This window comes from Geotrypetes seraphini, chromosome 8 (genome assembly GCF_902459505.1).
Source record: "Geotrypetes seraphini chromosome 8, aGeoSer1.1, whole genome shotgun sequence".
Lineage (NCBI taxonomy): Eukaryota > Metazoa > Chordata > Amphibia > Gymnophiona > Dermophiidae > Geotrypetes > Geotrypetes seraphini.
Genome location: NC_047091.1, coordinates 121,180,470 through 121,200,470, shown reverse-complemented (window position 1 = coordinate 121,200,470; position 20,001 = coordinate 121,180,470). Strand labels below are relative to the sequence as shown.

General features: G+C 44.9%; 1 protein-coding gene across 1 annotated transcript in view; it reads left to right on the top strand.

Annotated features, from left to right (window-relative positions):
• The first annotated feature begins 7,524 nt into the window (after positions 1-7,524).
• LOC117365265 (guanine nucleotide-binding protein subunit alpha-11-like) overlaps positions 7,525-20,001 on the top strand; it is a 43,330-nt gene continuing 30,853 nt past the window's right edge. The window contains 1 exon segment of the mRNA XM_033955463.1: positions 7,525-7,913. Within this exon segment, the coding sequence (XP_033811354.1) occupies positions 7,778-7,913 (136 nt within the window). The 5' untranslated portion in view covers positions 7,525-7,777.

Genomic DNA, 20,001 nt, shown 5'->3' with positions numbered 1-20,001 from the left:
TCCCTATGAACCTAGTCCAGGTATCTGACCCCTGACCCTACCCCAACTGTGACCTCCCTACCTTCAATTCCAGACCTCTCCCCCTGCACTCCTCCACCTCTCCCACCAACAGGTTGATCCCTCCCAGGCCATCTTATGAGCCTAGCTCAGGCCTCTGACTCCTGACCATTCCCCACCTTCAACCCTAGACTTCATATTGGCATTAGTCCCAGGTCTTCCTATCCACCACCCCACTCTCACACCCCCTCCACTCAAATCTACCAACTCAACCCACTACACCTTCCCCAACCATCCCCAGTCCCCACTCGTTTCCCTATGTGGATGGGGACAGCCCTCCTCATCCTGCCCCTCCCTTCCCATTTCTAGTCACTACCACCCCTGGATTAATCCTCACCCTCCCTATGAACCTAGTCCAGACCTCTGACCATTGACCCTTCCCCACTTCTGAACTCGCCCTGGCTTCAATCCCAGGTCTATCCCTCTCCCTCTCCCTCTTCTCCTTCTCCCCACCCCTAATTTCTCTCCCCATTCCAGGCCTCCCTATGAACAGAACAAAGGACTCCGACCCTTCCCTCCTTTAACCTTCTTACCTTTAGCCCCAGGCCTTCTCTCTGACCGCAGTCCCAGATCTCTCCCCCTCCACTCCTTCCCCATCCTCAGAATAACCCCCATCTCCCTCCCCAGTCCTCCCTATGAACCTAACCCAGGTCTCTGACCCATGTCCCTTCCCTACCTCTGACCTCTCTTCTTTCAACCCCAAGTCTTCCCCTGGCCTCATTCCATATCTCTGTGGTATAGATGGTAAACTGTGGCAATGAGTTTATGTTGGGGAGGAAGAGAGGCTGGTGGGACTTGCAGTGCTACCTGTAGCATTTCTTTAACCCAGTCATCCCTAGGTGTGCATCACCTTTTGTGCTCTTCATTTAAAAGCAGTCTAGCAAACTTTGTTGATGAACCATTGTGCTTTAATTTCCTGTATATCGACTTGGTAATTTCTGGAAGTTGAGAACCCCCAATAATTTGGAAAAGTTGGCTCCTGTAGTACGTCCACTAAGCCACTCCTCACTTCATGGTTCATCAACAAAGTTTGCTAGACTGCTTTTAAATGAAGAGCACAAAAGGTGATGCACACCTAGGGATGACTGGGTTAAAGAAATGCTACAGGTCCCACCAGCCTCTCTTCCTCCCCAACATAAACTCATTGCCACAGTTTACCATCTATACCACAGTCAACCTATGCCTTCCAGCCTACCCTGGACCATCTATACAACCCATATTCTCCCTTTCTCAGCCAGTCAATAGTCTCATGAAGTGAGGAGTGGCTTAGTGGTAGAGTTGCTGCCTCTGCACTTAGAGTAGTGTCTTGCAAACTGTGTGCCTTGGTGAGATTCTGTGTGTTCCACGAAATTTAGGGGAGGAGAGACACCAGTGCTGGCTGACTGCCTACAGGACGTGTATATGTGTGTGAAGATGACGTGGGTGTGTGGAAGGGTGTTGGGAGGGATGGAGGGAAAGAGAGAAATTAGGGTTTAAGGGCTTGGTGGGAGGGGGGCTATCTTTTAAGGGGAGATTTGGAGCGATCAGCCAGTAGGAGGGTGGGAGAAAGGAATTGTGGATTTTCCTGCCAGGTGTGTGGGAATGTCAGAGGGGATGTGGAGGGGTGTTGGCCTTGGTGAAAGGAGGCTCGCTTTGGAGGGGGATAGGTAGGTGTGAGCAGAGCCAGTTTTAGACATGCTGGGGCCCAGGGCAGAAATTAAGGAGGGGGCCCCTTTTCTATCTGTCTCTTTCCCAATTTCCCAACCACCATTACTATCAACCATTTTAAATTACTTCATGCACAAAACACAGACAAACCACTAAATACAGAACAATAGATCACAAATTAGAAATAGAAATATGAATACCAAAACAGAACGGGAAACCTCAAAACTTTAAACTCAGCAAATACTTCATTTTGTACTAAACACACAATCAGTGTCAATAGTTTAGATGCCCGATTCCAAAGTTCCTTGAAAACTGGATCGTCATTCAGTCCACTCTGTGAGATATTTCTTCAGGAATATTTTCAATTTTGTTTGTCCTTCAAACAAAAGATCAAAAAATGATTGTGTTCTCTGTTACAAGACTTTCAAAGGTCACAGGTTCCATTTCATCTGTACGCATGAGATGCTGTGGAATGTCTGACAACAGTGGTGTTATTTGTTTCTGGTACAATTCTGTCATCAAAAACGCCACGTGCTGCTAGGTGCTTAGACAGAAACCATAGATGTCTGGAAATGGCTGTGAGCACTTTGTTTTGCAATAGTTTTATTCATGTACTTTCTTCAACTTCATACCATCACTGACTCACATGCTAACTTATAGCTTTCTGATAAAGGTTTTCCTTCTTCATAGCGAAGAAAATTGACCAGTTGAAGAACATCCAGTCCATGTTGACAGACTGACTTCCCAAGGAGCCAGTTTTTGGGTGCAGATCATAAACTAGACAACACCATACAAACTGATTATGTGCAATCACCTACATACACAATACTCAAGTTTTAACAGTGCATGCTAGGATGACCTCTAAATATTTTCTAATCAAACTGAAATTTGACACGAGTAAGACATACTGAGTGGACAAAAAATAAGCCTTGTGGAGACAAGATTTGACAAGGTTGATTTTTTTTTGCATACTACTTTGGTGATAGACCCTAATGTCTATATTTACGTGAAATCCTTTTTTATTAAACAAAGAACACTACAAAAAGAGCTCCAGCTGAAAACCATGTTTCACAATAATGACGGACTCCGCGGAGGACTTTGCTCTGATGTCCTCCACGGTTACAAACAATACACCCACCCTACCCCCAGAAACCCCCTCCCAAAATCCCAAACCACCCCCCCCCCCCCAACAAAGAGAACCAATGTGCAGAGGCAGCATACAAACATTAAATAGGTAAAGCAGAGTACCATTGTAAACGATTCAGAACATGGCTACGACTCAATGGGGACAAGGAGTCCAGGTGTCCACAAAGGCTTTACTGCGGCGGTAATGTCTATATTTAATGCCATATTCAGGCTGCTATAATAGCCTTGTAAAAGAACCCCAGGTATAATATTTGTGTGTCTTGGATAAAAATAACATAGCCAGTTATTTTGTTTAGATAATATACCCAGTTATTTTTACCCAGATAATTTACTTGGTTATATTACAGTATAACATACCTTGGTTATTTTTATGCATATATTATACATGGTTACATTACCTTTACAACCACAAGCAGCTCCCAAGACTTTCACTGCATAGGCAGTAGAACGCTTTTCTTTTGGGAGGTGGGGGCAAAAGCTCTGCCCCAGGCCCCACTACAATAATAATACTAATTGTAATACTATTTTCCATTCATTTTTCATATAAATACACAATATAATCTTATTAACAACACATAATGCTTAACTACAAAATTAAACTACACAAAGCACACTGTATGCTTCTCAACATTTATTCCTATCAGAACACCTGGCCTTGGTCACACATGCAGAACACAGCTAACCCCTATGCAAATACGGGACCATAAACTAAAAGTATTAATATATACAAATTGAACCCTAAGATGCAAAACTCTGCATGCAGCACAATCCCAGAGAAATAGAAACAAATGCATTTCTTCCTGAACAATGCAAAATATAGACAGCAGATGTAAATTCTCATAACTGACATATTTCAAACACTAAACTGAAAATACTACCTTCGTTGTTTGGTGATTTTATTTTACTAACCATCTTTGCCCAGTCTCTGGCTGTACTTCCTTCGGTCTGTGCTTTTAACTCTGTTTCCAGGGCCTACTTTCTGCCCTACATCCATCATTAACATTAACTTTTAACATTCAACTTTCGTCCATTTTTCTGCTTTCTTCTCAAAATCAATCTACTTTTCCATGTCTTCCCTTTTTTTCCCATCTATCCATGTGTACCATCTCCTCCTTCTTTCTTCTCCCCTATTCCCATTTATCCAGAAGAAGCATTTCTTTTCTCTTCCCTGCCACGTCATTTCCTCCCTCTGTCTCCCCCTTCCCCTCCATCACTGTGCACCATTTCATCCCTCTCTCTCCCGTGGTCAGACATCTGTGTCTCCCCCCCTCATATGGGTCTAGCACCTTTCTTCTCTCCTTCCCATAGCCTGGAATCTCTCTCCTCTCCCCTGGTCTGGCATCTTTTTCTCCTTCCCTCCCCATTCATGTAGTCTAACATCTCTCTCCTCTCTGGCATCTCTCTCTTCTCCTTCCTGCAGTCTGGGATCGCTACTCTCTCCTTTCCTTCCATTCTGTGGTCTGGCATCTTTCTCTACTTCCCATTCCGGTGGTCTGACATCTCTCTTCCCTCCATTTTCATTTCATTTCATTTAATTCCATCACCCTTCTCCAGAATCTGACATCTCTCCCTTCTTTGAGTCATATTTCCTCCCTCTCAATGTAACATTTCTCCCTCCCTCCTCTCCACCACTATCATGTCCAGCAATTCTCCCTCTTTATTCCTTTCCCCGTGTATACCATCTCTCTTTCCCCCCCCCACTCTACACACCTGTGTCCAACAATTATTTTTTTTCTCTTCCCTCTCCATCAGCATCTCTTTCCCTCCCTTCCCACCACCCCACCCAAGCATCTCTTTCCCTCCCTTCCCATCCCCCAGCCTGTGCAGCATCTGTTCCTCCCAACCCATGCAGTATCTGTCCTTTCCAACCTCCTCCTAGCCCATGCAGCATCTGTTCTTCCCTACCTTCCCAAACCCCTGTCAATATCTGTCCTTCTTGCTTTCCCACTCCTTCACCCCCACAGCCCATGTAGCATCTGTCCTTCCATCATTCCCAACCTGCCCCCCCCCCCTCAGCTGGATCCTGTGGTACGACCTCTCCCCAGTTCCCGGCTCCCCCACCTACCACCTCCCCGCCGCTGTAATTTAAAATCTTCGGGCAGCCAGCAGCACAATGAAGCAATCCTCCTGCTGTCAGCCTGCCCAGGAAGTGTACTTTCTGTAGACTTCCTCTTCCCATGTAGGCAGGACCTCCATCATATTCACTTTCAGCTGTCTTTTCTGCAAGAACTCTCTTCATAGGGAAGCTGCTCCACTCACTTAATAATTTTGGTTGCCTTCTTCACCACTTCTAGCTCTGCTATGGGGATCATTTTCAAAGTACTTCTATAGCCAAGAGATTTGAAAATAAGCCTCTGGCTTCTTTTACGAAGCTGCATTAGCGGCTTTATCGCACGTGACTTTTTATCATGCACTAACCCCCGTGCTAGCCGAAAAACTATTGCCTGCTCAAGAGGAGGCAGTAGCGGCTAGCGTGGCCGGCAGTTTAGTGCGCTCTATTTCGCATGTTAAACTGCTAACGCGGCTTCATAAAAGAAGCCCTAAATCTTTCTTGAGATGGGACAGCCAGAACTGCCACAGAAAACAACAAGGAGCAACACAGAGACATAATAATTTTTATTTTCTTCTACTGGTTCTCTCTTGAACCTTTTATTGTAGAACACTTTGATACTATAACACATGGTGGTACAGCAATTATCTGTAAATAATATTCTACTACTAATAATCATTTCTATAGTGCTACTAGACATACGTAACACTGTACATCAAAACATAGGAGTCCCTGCTCAAAACATAGTAACATAGTAGATGACAGCAGATAAAGACCCAAATGGTCCATCCAGTCTGCCCAACCTGATTCAATTTAAATTTTTTTTCTTAGCTATTTCTGGGCAAGAATCCAAAGCTCTACCCGGTACTGTGCTTGGGTTCCAACTGCCGAAATCTCTGTTAATACCTACTCCAGCCCATCTACACCCTCCCAGACACTGAAGCCCTCCCCAGCCCATCCCCCACCAAACGGCCATACATAGACACAGACTGTGCAAGTCTGCCCAGTACTGGCCTTAGTTCAGTCTAGTCAAGACAGAAAAACTGGACAAAAAGGTGCATCTATACAGTGCTCAGGTGAGGGAATTACAGAGGAAATGGTAAGACAGATATTGGTGCTTAGCAGGTGGACTGGAGTTTGGGATTGATCACATTTGCAGATGACAAAACATTATTAAAAGTTGTTAAATCGCATAGGGACTCTGAGAAATTACAGAAGGATCTTGGGATGCTGGAATTCTGAACATCTACATAGTAGTTGAAATTTAATGTGGACAAGAGCAAAGTGATTCACATTAGGAAGGATAATAGCTGCATGATGTTAGGTTCTCTATCAGGAATCATCACCAATGAAAAGGATCTAGGTGCCATTGTGAACAAAATTCATTGATATTTTCTCCTGCAGCAGCCAAAAAAGCAAACAGAATATTAGTAATTATTAGGAAAAGAATGGAGAATAAAACAGAGAACATCATCATGCCTCTGTATCGTCCCTGGTGAGACCACATCTTTAGTGTGCAATTCTGGTAACCACATCTCAAAAATTATGTGGAGAGGCATTTTCAATGTGATGTCCAATTCTGAGTTTGGATGTTTTGCGGATCACACACAAAAATCCACTTTTGGGGATTACAGAAATAGATACATCATAAAAAGATTTGTTAAGTGTTTATAAGATTTCATTAAACATTTCCAGAGCAAGTTAAAAAAATCTGATTCTGTGGCTTTATTTGGTTTTAAACTCTTGACTGCCTTTTGGAGACTTATCTATTTTCTTTGTACCCACAAGCACATGTGCTATGAAACCTATGTATGCATGTTTAGGCAAGTGGCGGGCACTTTTCAGTCTGGAAAATTTATCAGGATAACTGCTTCATTACCTAGGCAAATCCCTTTAGGGTAAAGTCTTTTTTATTGAGAACACAAGTATGCAATGTCACACTGTATGTAATAAACAGTTTTGGCAAATCCCTTTAAAAACTATACCATATGGCTTTCACTCCGTCTACTTTCAGAGGCACCAAAGCTAGGTATTATTTAATTTTCTTTGATTTGCAAAGCAGTATTAAGCACCATCTGGAAAAAAAATCTCACTTTTTAAAATGGATCTCCATTAGAGACTGTCAGTAGCGTAAAGCCCACCCAACTAAATCCATGTAGCGCAGAGGCCTCACTTATAGCTAAATCCTTTTCTTAGGAGGCAGATAGGGCCCTTTTCTATTGCATCTCTGCTAGAAATCAGAACTGCCGTTATCCAGGTCCAAGTTCACCATTTTAGGCTTAGTCCCAGATTTTAAAAAACTTTATCATAAGGGGATGTGTAGCACTTGATTTCAATGGGTAAAATGGGGCACACTATGTTACTCTGAAAATGAGACCCAGGCAGGATAGCAGGCCTGAGCGTTTCCATAGGAACTGCCAAGGCCCCGAGCCCCCCTCGATCAGTCATCCACCGTCCCAGAATCCCCAGCAGCCACGCCCCAGCCGAATGCGCGTTCGACTCACGCGAAGCAACCAGTCTTCCTTTTTTTTCCCCCCAAGCCCCGCCTTGTCCCCCCTCCTGCGACCCCGCCTTCCTTTCGTCCCCTCAGTCAAGGCTCAAAGCGCGAGGTCGGCGGAGGAAGCTCTGCAACATTGTTTGCTGATTGGCTATCTGTCACGCCCGTCACGGATTGTTTTTGAGCAGTAGGTTAGGTGGCGCTGCTCAGCCTCGGCGGGGTTTGACGGGAACGGGCGGCGGCGGTGGCCTGGGCCAGGATCAGCGGAAGGCGGGGTGGGGCGCGCAGGCCGCAGCCGGCGGCTCCTCCTTGGATGTGCGGCAGTCCATAACGCTCGGGCTCCGGCCGCGGGGACAGGCCGGGCGGCGGCGCGGAGGAGAATGACTCTGGAGTCCATGATGGCGTGCTGCCTGAGCGACGAAGTGAAGGAATCGAAGCGGATCAACGCTGAGATAGAGAAGCAGCTGCGGCGGGACAAGAGGGACGCACGGAGGGAGCTTAAGCTTCTGCTGCTCGGTACGGAAGGGAGGTCATTGTATTGTATTTCCCTTCCACTGCCAGACTTTGCACCCCCCCCCCTCCGCCGCGCCCGTTCCTGTTACCCCTTACTCTCCCTGCACCTTGGGTGCAAACTAGGTGAATGTATACTGCTGCTGATCCTTCGCTAAGCTCAGGACACTCCCCAACGCCCCCTTCCTTAGCTCCTATAGCAGATTCTGTGATACGGTATCTCCAATACCCCCCTCCCAAGTCCAGTACCCAGATCTGTCCTCTTTCACCCCCTCCCAGGTCCGGTACCATGTTCAGTGACACATCCAACCCCTCCCCACCACCCAATGGTCTATCACCAGTTTCTGTTACTCCTCCCTCCGCTACCCTTCAGGTCCAGTGCCAAATCCATTTCACTCCTCCGAGTCTGGAGCCAGGTCTTGTATTTATGAATTATATGTTGTATTAATGGATTTAGTTGATAATGTATTGTATGCCACAGGGAGATGCCACTTTTTCCTTATGTTTACTCACATCACCCCCCAAAATAATAAAAGATATCGAGCAATTTGGATTTAAGGGAGAAGGCATCAAAAGTTGAATTAATGTAATTCTGTGTGTGAAGATGCTTTATTACAGGCTTTTATTTATGCATTTATTTAAAATCACTTATAGTTCCACTGACCAGTAATACTTCCACCCCTTTGTTTAAGAGGTACTACACTGGTTGCAGTGCTTTTTGGATATATACAAATTTTGAAGGTTTAGACCTAGGGCTAGGACAGGTTTCCAAATGCAAACAGAAATATAGCAAGTTTTTGATTTTTTTGCAAATATTGTACAGTGGCTTGCAAGGATGGAAAGTGTCACAAAGTTTTTTTGCACAGATTTATTTATTTATATTTCTTATTTACTGCTTCTATTTGAAGTGGTTTACATTCAGGTACCTGGGGCAATGGAGTGTTAAGTCACTTTCCCAGGGTCACAAGGAGCGACACAGGGTTTGAACCCACATCCTCAGGGGGGGTGCTGAGAAAATAGAACTGATCCTTTCCTCCTACTAAATGGTCTTTTTCTTTTTAAATGATACTTTTTCATTATATGGAAATGTGCAAATTGCAGTGAAATGTGCTAATAAATAGTTGAAAAGCTAATTGCATTAGAATCATTCCTAAAGTATGATTCTGTTATCCGGCACCCTTAGGGATTGGTGGATGCCAGATAACTGTAGCTTTTGGTTGCTTGAGAGTTACTGTAAAAAGTTTGTCTCCCTTCCCCCCACCCACCCACTTGTAGGTCCAACATCTATTCCCTCCCTCACTTACCTGAAGCAGCAGAGCTGGTCCTGACAACCCCTGCCTCACTTACTCGAAACAGAGTAGCAGCAGCCGGTGAGCAGAGATAGTGCTGTAAACAGGCTGCTTCTGGCCACCTCCGAAGGGCCTTTGCTGCGTTGGAAGTTGTGTGGCAGAGGAAAGGCCCTCACAGGGCTGACCGGAAGCAGCCTATTTATGGTGCTGCCTCTTATTGTCTGCCACTACTGGTTTTGGTAAGTGAGAGAGGGAGGGGGGTTGTCGGGACCAGTTGCTACTTCAGGGGTCGGAGGGGGGTTGTCAGGTTCGGCTGTGTATTGCTTCAGCTAAGGGAGGGGGGGTTGTCGGGACTGGCTGCTGCTAATGCTTCGGGGGCTGGAGGGACGGGGATTGTTGGATCAGGAGCACGACTTTAGAGGTTGAGAGTGCTAGTTAGTTGAATACCAGTTAACTGGGATTCTACAGTATATTGAATCTTGTGGATCTTAGGAAATACATATGTTCCTCTTTGTATTAAAAAAAGAATCTGTTGTGTGAGAGGCTGTGCCATCAAAGGCAAATGCATTTATCTAGAGTTGATATAAACTTTGGATGCTGCCATTATTGTTTCAAAGTTGGTGGGTCTCGCCTTTTCTAATGTAAGGAGCCTCTTTGATCTGAAAATTTAGACCTATCCTTAGATATTGAGGACCGCTTACCTATACAAGCTCGTGGCCAGTTTGAATATCTGGTTTAAAGACGCTTGTTCTTGTCCTTTTCAAGCCACTTCTTAACTTAAAACGGTTGCAAGCTTTGTGCTCTGTTGTAATAAAATTATGGAATTAAAGCCACAATGATGGCTTAGAAGGAATATGTAGAGCTTCCGTCTTTTTGCAGTTAGTTCTGCATCCAATTTGACTTAGTGCTATGGAATGAAGATGGCATCTTGCTAAATGATCCAGGTAGTGGGTTTATTTTGCACCCATGGCGTAGAATCTTAGTGGTTCAAAGAACTGTTGCTAGCTCTTACAAGTTCCTGAGCATGTGGTTAGCGTGGTTTCAAGCAGGAAGTGTCTCTTACCCGATATGTAACCACATTAAGTTTCACTTTGTGCCTTTTTTTCCTGTGGTGATGCTTCTTTATGGGGGTGGTCATAGATGTCGGCAGCAGGTTCCAGTGGTATCCAGTTTTAGCTTTAGGATGGTATTAAGGTTTTTGTGCGTTTCTAGAGTAGAGAAGTGTGCACTAGAGTGAGAATTTTTAACTTATAGGGAAGAGTATGTATGTGTGTGTGTCGTTTTCTATCCTATTCTCCCCAAAGAGCTCAGAATGGGTTACAAGACAACCAAATAAGCTGTATTAGCAAATGCTAGAAGTCTGTATGCCCTGAAGAAACAGCTTCACAGCCGTGAAATGTTGGCGAAAATACAAAGACCCATAGCAACACATCTTTTTATGTTGCATCTAATTAAATCTATAAGTCCTATAAAACAACTTTTTGGCATTTAGTCATACCCGATGAAAGTTTTTGGCCGATGATGTGGGCGGAGAAGGTTGAACAGAATTAAGTTCAACCAAGAGACCTGAGGCTTTCCTTTCGTCAAAAAAGTGACTTATCCTTTGCAGTGGGGTATTTTTTATTTTGATTTACAGGTTAAACATACATAACGGGTAATGATTTGCCATAATTACAGTACAAGTTTTACAATACAAGTTTTTATCCTATCTTGATACATAACTAGGACACCTATAGCTTCAATTTCTGACTGATTTCTTCTGTTTATAAGATCCAAAAAGAAGCTGTTTGCTAGAAATTGATTTTCTTAAATCCTCTCTGAATTCTTAGGGCAGAGAGGAAAATAAAGGTGAACGGACTGTAATTGACTTGCCCAAGTCAGAGATGTAGTGGGACTCGAACACAGTTCCCCAGGTTCTCAGCCCACTGTACCAACTGCTAGGTCATTATCCCTACAAAGGGACATCATCTCAGATAAGCGTCACTCTCAACATCCCCTCCCCTACAGTGTAAGTCTTGGGTGGCTATGACATTTAACTTATGAGTTATCAATGGCAGGGTATATTAATTCTAACAGCCTTCAAATTTAAATTCTGTTACATCCCTTCCGGATTCCATACGCTAGGTGTTCAATCCCAACCCGCAATCCAGGAGTTTCAGAAATCCAACACTTTTCTGAGCACATGCTCCTCCTCCTTAGACTGAGAGCTAGAAACATATCCAATTTCAATTTCTGCAAGCAATCTGTGAAGAAGTCTTTCAGTTGCTCTGCTTCTTTTCTTATTTTTTTTTTTTTTTTTTGCTTAAAGTTTTTGTTCAGTGGCTTCAGTGCCTTGAGACCCCTTCTGGTGGTCCACTGTCTAAGGAAAGGATGCAGTCCTGCGGAGCCTGTTGGATCTGTGGAGCCAGCCTGCTGTGTGCCACCCTTTTTAAACTCGGGGTTCCTTCTGGGAAGAGTTCGCTTGCCTGCAGAGCTTGTCATGGGTTTTAAGCGCAGGCTGTGTTCTTCTGGCGTGAAACCCCCAGGTTTCAAGGTGCAGGCTGCTTTTCCCATCCCTGGTCCATTCTGAGCTGTTTCTGAGGCAGAAAATCATTTTCCTCCATTCTAATGCTGTTATAGCTGTTGACAGTCTTGGCACTACGTAGTTGTGAGTAAACCTCCATGATTTCCTGTGGGAATTTCAGGTGTGGCTTGTAAAACAATTTTAAAGTCATTTTTCACAGTGTGAGTGTATGGTTCAGGTCCCCCAGCCCCCCAGCCCCCAAATAGCTATTTTTTATTTTGGGGTTTTGTTTATTTTTGCCGTTCTTGGCGCAAATTTGCTGGCAGCAGCCATCTTGGATTTTAAACTATCTTTTTTACAAATTTTTTTTATTTCTGCCTCAATGCGCCTTGATTTGCTTAAAAATCACTTGGGATGGACTCCCCAGCCCCTATATTGAATGTGTGCATTGATTGCGCTGGATTGGTGCCAGATCAGCAACCGTGTGCTGTAATGCGCTGTGGGTGGGGTGGGAGCTTTGGACTTTGCTTCCTATGGCTATTCTAGGGCTGGAGAGACGGCCTGGGTTTGTGCCTTTGGAAAATATTCTCGCTCAGAGGCCATTCTGCAGTCTGGGGATTTTTTGGAGCAGTTCGTATGCCTCAACAGAGCCCTGCCATGGTTGCAGGGTATGACCTTTCACCAGATTTTATTTGGCTTCTCTTATAAGCGTATTCTTCAGACTCCACTCGTTTGACGCAGCCAGCGGGCGTGTTGGATCTTTCTCAGTCTTTTGTGCTGGTAGTGGAGCTCCCAGTTCAGGAGCCCTTTCGTTCAACTTTGGCAGACCTCGTTTGCAGTAGTTGCCATTCAAATTTTATACCTTTGTCGCCTGACTGCTTCTATATTGGAAAGGACCGATACCCTTGCCGCCCTGAGAGTCCGGATTTGGGTGTTGATCCTTCTATCTGCAGACTTTTTAAGCGTGGTTCTGTCCACCTTTTTATTGCTGATGTTCTAAAAGAGCTCCCTCCACTTCTCAGGCTTCAGTCATTGACCGTTCTCATGTATCTTTTTCCATCCCATCCACAGCTCTTTGGTCTGGTTTCAGAACACTGTGATAAACCCAGAAAGCTCTTTCCGACCTTCTAATGTCATGTCTAAGCTTTATCCCCTGGCTCCTGATTTTCAGCCTAAAATAAGTTATCTGGCGCACAGCCTTCCCTAGTGATGGGGGTAGTGATGCTTAAGGACTCTTCAGGATCGCAGGATGGATATTATGTTGAAAAAGCCTTTTGTAGTGGCGTCTTTAGGTATCAAAGTGGCGGTGGCCACTTCCTTTCTGGCATGAGCCTGTCATACTGGTCTGCGCAGTATGTCTTCTGTGGAGGTGCATGCCTGTTCTCCGATGGTGATGGATGGTGTGGATTATATGGTGGACACCCTTTCCGATCTCATTTGAGTTCTTAGTAATGTCTCTTTTTTTGCAATGTCTGCCTGCCGTACTCTTTGGATCCGACTTTGGGCTGGGGATGCTGCCTCAATGGCCACTTTAAGCAGACTTCCTTTAACAAGGGCCAGCTTCTTTTTGGTACAGATCTAGATGACATCATCACCAGTGTCGCCGAGTGCTGCCCTAAGTTTCTCTATGTGAACAAGTTTCACTGGATGTCGGGAGGCAATCGTAGTGCCTTTTGTTCTTCTTACAGGTGTCGGTAGGGATCCGCAAGTTCTTTCTTCCAGAGATATTCCCAGGGCTATGCCCCCGTTACAATAGTTCTAATTCCAGGCATCCTCAGGTTCCCATGCAGCAGCTGCATCTAAAAATCCTCAATGACACCAGGGGTCAGATGGGGCTTCCTCATATCAGAGGCCGACTTCAGTTTTATCAGGAGTGGTCTCGATTTTCATTGGATCAATGGATGCTGGCCATCATTCAGAAGGAACACAAGTTAAACCTTTTTTGCCTGCCTCCAGATTTGCTTCTGGACTCTAGCAGATCGGCTAGAATAGGAGTCTAGGGTTCGCAAAACTCTGCAATGTCTCTTAGACATTGGAGCGATGGAACCCATTCCAGACCACGAATTGGGCTTATGCAGATTCTCCTTTTTTCGTGCCACAGAAATGATTGGAGACCCTTTCTGGATCTAAAGTCAGTCAGTCACTTCTTGCAGATTCCTCATTTCCGCATGGAAGCAGTGATAGCTGTGCTCTCTCCAGGAGAGTTTCTGGCATCCTTGGATCTCACAGAGGCTTACCTTCACATTCTGATCTCCCGGAGTATTGCGTTTTTCTGCGTTTTCATGTTCTGCAACAGCATTTCCAGTTCGCAGCCCTGCCGTTGCGATGGCGCCCTGCAGTTTTACTAAGATGATGGTAGTTGTGGTGGCTTTTCTCTGCTGGCACAATTCAAGGCAGTTTTCATTAAAATATATCAAATAAAAACAAAAAAGGATCGCCATTAAAATAGGATAGTACACTACTTTCATGTAGAATAGAATTCGGAAGGGACATAACAGAATGGAAGATTAGATTTTTACCTTGATAATCTTCTTTCTGTTAGTCCCTGTAGGATTCCATATGACCTGCCTACTCTGTGTACACTCAATGGTTTGAATAGACTGCTTCTTTCTGCCTTGGTTATTCTCCATAACATACTTAAAGATTTTCAAGCTAGTTGCCAGATCCTGTGGGGCGTTTTCCACTTCTGTGAGTATACTTAACTGAAGGCTTTCTGCTGTGGGTGCTCGTTGCACAGAAGGTTAGTTCTACATAGTTCTTCATTGTTTTGCTGGATTGCCTTTGTATCGGTTTGTTGCTCGTTTCATGTTCTGCAGAGCAGACCAGATCAGAAATTGTTTGTTGCTGGGGTTCTTCCCCCCTTGTCATGGATTTGTTCAGGTATGTTACTTGGCTTTGAGACTTAACTGGATATGTTTTCTAGCTCTCGGGCTAAAGGGGTGGAGCAAGTGCTCAGAAAAGTGTTGGATTTCTGAAACTCCTGGATTGCAGGTTGGGATTGAACACTTAGTATATGGAATCCACAGGGACTAACAGAAAGAAGATTATCGAAGGTAAAAACCTAATTTTCCATTGCCCCAGGTACAATACTTAGATTATGAGCAAACTGGGACAAAAAAGGGTACCTACATGTAATAAATGTAAACTGCTTTGATTGTACCTCAGAAAGACGGTATATCAAGTCCCATTCCTCATTTCTAATTCTGATGGTTGAAAAGTCTTATTTTAGAGATCTTTTAAACAAAGGCTGTTGTATTTAATCAGGTTGACGGTGACTATCCCATGCACTAAGAATAAGTAGTCCATGAATGCTGACATAAACCTCAGACTTAGGAACAATAAAAAATCGTTTGGGGAAAACTGTATGGCTAGCAGTAGGTTAAGAATTGGATAAGGTACAGGTTAAAATCCTTCATCATTGAAAGTATCTTCTGCTTTCCTGTGGGTTTCTTGTTCTGCATCTGAATATTTGAGTTACGGCTTGAGGAGGAGGCAGCAGATTCTTTGGGCAACACAAACTTTCCTTAAGCAACAAAGGAAGACCAGAAAGGTCTGGGATGGCTTATCAGTCTATGTGGAAGATCCTGCATTATAACAATTTAAGTTGCTTAGGACAGAGAGAGGATGGAGATGAGGTAATGAGGAGCCAAAAATCACTAAATTCTGGGACTTTATGCCATCTCGCCAAAGTAGTACAGAAGCGGAGAGGACAACTGACAGACCGAATGCACAAAATTAGTCCTTATCTACTCTTATTTGCTGTTACAGTAGATTTAATATCAACAGGAAAAAGCATATCAGTATGTAAAAATCCTGGATGCATGGGAGCCACAAACTCTAAATATGTAATGAGTTTAAGTCTCAGAAGCATTAAGTGGTCATCTTAGAACACTATTCTGTCAGCAGCACTGAAAACCAAGTTGTCTAAGAGTGTTTCTCAACTTCAAGCCAGGCACCCCCCTAAGTCTAACAAATATCAACCAAGTACCCCCGCCCAGGCTCCGTCCCTGACCCCATCCCCATAATAATAGTACTAATTGTAGTGCAATTTCTTCCATCCATTTTTCATACAGTACACAATATAATAATCTTATAAATATATAATGGAAACCACAAAATTTTAAAAAAAAACCAAAAACACTATGCAGAGAAAATGCTATCATTTATATTTGGTTTTTTCAAAAAGGTCAAGGCAGATGACGTTACAATACCTCAGTAACAACTACAGTATAAAAAAATAGACAAATTATAGTGCAAAATATAGACAGCAGATATAAATTCTCAAAACTGACACATTTTGATCACTAAATTGAAAATATATTTTTTCAACCTTTGGTCTCTGGTTGCATTTCCTTCTGACTTTGCATTCAATATTTTTCTGTTTGCCTCCTGCATGCTTCCTCTCCTTCGGACCTCATTCCCTTCTCCCAACCAACATCTCTCTGTCCCTCCATGAGTCCAACTTTTCTTCCTCTCTCCTCCACTCCCATTGGCAACATGTCTCCCTCTCTCTCTCTCCCTGTCCTTCTCTCATTCCCTCACTTGCTGCAAAGGGAGTGGGGAAAGGGAGAGATCGAAGGTGCATCTCTCCCACTCTCTCTACTGCTATATCCAACATTTCTCCCTCTCTCATCCCCCGGATCATGTGCAGCATTTTTCACCACTGCCCACCAGCCCCATGCCTGTTTCTCCTTCTATCACCCCTCTTCAGTACAATGCCACATCTCGTCCTCCATCACTGTCCAACATTCCTCTCCCTTGCATCCCCTTCAATACTATGTTCCCTCTCCACCACCGTATCCAACAGTTCTCCCTCTCATCCTTCTATTATTCCAGGACAAGCAGGCAGCGTATTCCCACACAAGGGTGACGTCACCGACGGAGCCCCGCAGCGGACAGCCTCGAAAGCAAACTTGCTTGAAGATCTCGATCTTTCGAGGACTGCAGCGCGCATGTGCGCGTGCCTTCCCGCCCGAACTAGGGGGTGCATCTCCTGAGAGGATCCTCAGTTCGTTTAATTCCGCGGAGACAAGAAGACACGTTTTCTTCAGCTCTGCAGCAATTTTGCCTTCTCTTCACCATGGCTGTTTCTTTTTTTCAGAAAGTTCGGTCGCTGTGCTCTTCTATTTTATTTCTCCTTATTCTATTCCTCATGCATCTCTACCTCACGCCTCTCTCTCTCTCTCTATGCCCAGTTTTTCTCTTTTTCCCTCTCACACACTCCTTCCTTTCTATTCCTTCCCTCCTATGTCCCAAGTTAGTGCCCCCTCCCTCCCTTCTGTGTCCCGAGTTCATGCGCATCCCATGTCCCAACGCACTCCTTCCCTCCCCTCTCTCCCTTACTTGCTCACTCTAGGGCCGCCCAGCTGGGCTTCTCCTTCTGCCTTCAGCAGCACTTGTTGCAGGGACACGCGGGTAGTGGTTCACACGCTGCATGTGGCTGACCCACAAGCCTTCCCTCTGATGTCGGCTCTGACGTTGGAGCGAAGGTTTCTGGGTCAGCCACGTGCAGTGTGAAAGAGCTGCTGACACGTTCTTGCAACAAGTGAAGGCAGGAATGAACAGCCCACCTGGAAGGAGATAACTGGAATCCCCCGCTGACCCAGAAGGCTTTCCTCCAACGTCGGTTCTGATGTGGGAGGGAAGCCTTCTGGGTCTGTTTTGGGAGGGGGGGGCTGGCAAGAAGGAGGGCATGGGATCCCCCATCAATGGCGCCCAAAGGAGGAAGGGGGGCGAGAGACCTGCACAGTGCCGCATACCCTTAAGGGTACGCGTACCGTGTGTTGAGAAACACTGGTCTAAGACATTTAAGGCAGCTCATTTAGCCTAATGGTTAGTGAAACACCTGAAACCAGGAGAGCTGGGTTCGATTTTCCCACTGCATCTCCTTGTGACTGTGGGCAAGTCATTTAACTCTCCATTGCTCCAAGTACAAATTTAATACTTGTATATAATATGTAAACTGCTTTGATTGTAACCACAGAAAGACAGTAATCATATCCCGTCTCCTTTCTCTTTCATTTCTCAGGGCTACTATCATGGTGTTCTGAGATGACCACTGAATGTTTGAGACTTATCCCCATTACATATTTAGAAATATCCCAGGATATTCTCACACATGGGTGACGTCACTGATGGAGCCACGACACAGATACTTGAAAAGTGAATAGCAACTTTAAGTTTTAGAAAGTTCATGATCATCCCACACCGCGCAAGCGCAAGTGCCTTCCCGCCCGACGTAGGCGCGCAATCCCTCAGTTTCTTAGTTTCCGCATTATTAAGAAGATGCGTTTCAATGACCGTTGAAAACTTTTTGCCTTCCTGCTCTCGCATCAGTAACTCCAGCCATTTTCATCTTTTTTTCTTATTTCTTTTATTTGATTTACATTCAAAATTTTTTTTTTTTTTAATTGTTTTTTCTCTCTCGTGGGTTCGGCCTGGCGAGGCCTGTTGTACCACCTTGGCCTCTGATTTTGATCTTACCAAGATGGTCTTCCCGTCAATGACACGCCCACAGATGGGATTTAAGAAGTGCTGTCACTGTGCTCGGCCCATCTCTGTGACTGACCCACATCGCTGAGGTCTCCAATGTTTGGGGCCAGAGCACTGTCCGGAAACCTGTGCCTGGTCTTCTCTTCAGAAGAGGACTTTAAAAAAACGCCTTCTCCAATAGAAACTTGTCTTTAGTGTTGCTATGGAGGGGGAGCCGACATCACTACCGACTTCGATGGCGCCGACCAAGACGACACTGTATGCTTCAACACCGGCAGAAACATCTCGGTGTCGCAACCTCCTGTGGGTAAGCTGGCTAAGAAGCCTTTACCTACCCTATCTGGACTTGAGTCAAGTCATGCCGACCTCGATAAAGTCCCGTAAGTGCCTGGTCCCGATCTCGGTGAGTGTCTTGGCATCGGCCGCCTTATCGCCGGATCAGAGTCCGGTACCAGCCAAAAAACAACGGTACGGTGCTCTCCTTAAGAAGAATTGGGTGAGCATTTTCAAACACTGGTGTCGGCCCAACTTATGGCCTTGTTGGCACCGACTGTCCAAGCTGGGTCGACGGTTCAGTTTGAGCAGATAGCAACACCGACCACACTTCATGTTGATGCTCCACTGGTGCAGAGACCATCGACACGGGAGTCAATTGATCCTATTCCACGGCACCAGTCTTCCTCAACACAAACATCTAGAGAGGCATAAGACCATAAGAATTGCCGCTGCTGCGACTCTGGTGCGGTCCCAGAAGGCCTCTCATAAGATGAAACATCTTGAGCCTTCGGCACCGAGTCTTTGACACCAGCCTCATTCCATTCAGGACTCAGACTTATTGGGAGACTCGGAGCGGGAACCACTCTCGTCTGATGATGAGGACTCTGCTAGTTCAGTTTCACCTCGGCGTCTTCTCAACCTGCTGCTTTTTCTGAGAGGTCCTCTTTTTCAAGATTTCTAAGACAAATTTCTGAAGACATTTCTATTCCACTGAAGGCGGACTCCAAGTATAGTAAACAGTTCTTGAAGGCTCTAGACCAGGGGTGTCAAAGTCCCTCCTCGAGGGCCACAATCCAGTTGGGTTTTCAGGATTTCCCCAATGAATATGCATGAGATCTATTTGCATGCACTGCTTTCATTGTATACTAATAGATCTCATTCATATTCATTGTGGAAAACCTGACTGGATTGCGGCCCTCGAGGAGGGATTTTGACACCCCTGCTCTAGACTATGACCCCTGCCACCAAAGAACTTCTGAAGCTTCCTCTTTATGATACTTTGCGTGAGACTTTTCTACAAAAATCTGGGAGACTCCACTTTCCATTCCTGTGGCTCCTAGAAAGCTTGACTCATTATGCAGAGTGGTTCCTATTCCTGGGTTTTGATAAACCTCAGCTCCTTCATGGTCTCTTGTGGTGGAATCACCTTGAAGTCTGCAGGGGCTAGTGTCTACGCTTCTGTACCACTGGGCAGAGAAGGTAAAGCAATGGACAGATTCGGTAAATGCCTTTACCAAATTCAATGTTGGCGAACTGAGCTGGAAATTATAATTTCCATTTTTCATTCTACTTGAAACATCTGGTTAAGCAGTTTTCATCTTTTCAAAAATATATTCCCTCGCACAAAACTCAAGCTTTTCTAAATCTTATTGCTACAGTTTTGCAATTGAGGAAGTATATGGTTTGTTCTACCTATGACATGTTGAGCTTAACCTCATGGGCGGCAGCCATGTCGGTGACTATGAGATGCCTTGCCTGGCTCTGTGTCTCTGAACTTGATATCAACCACCAAACTCATTTAGCTAACGCGCCG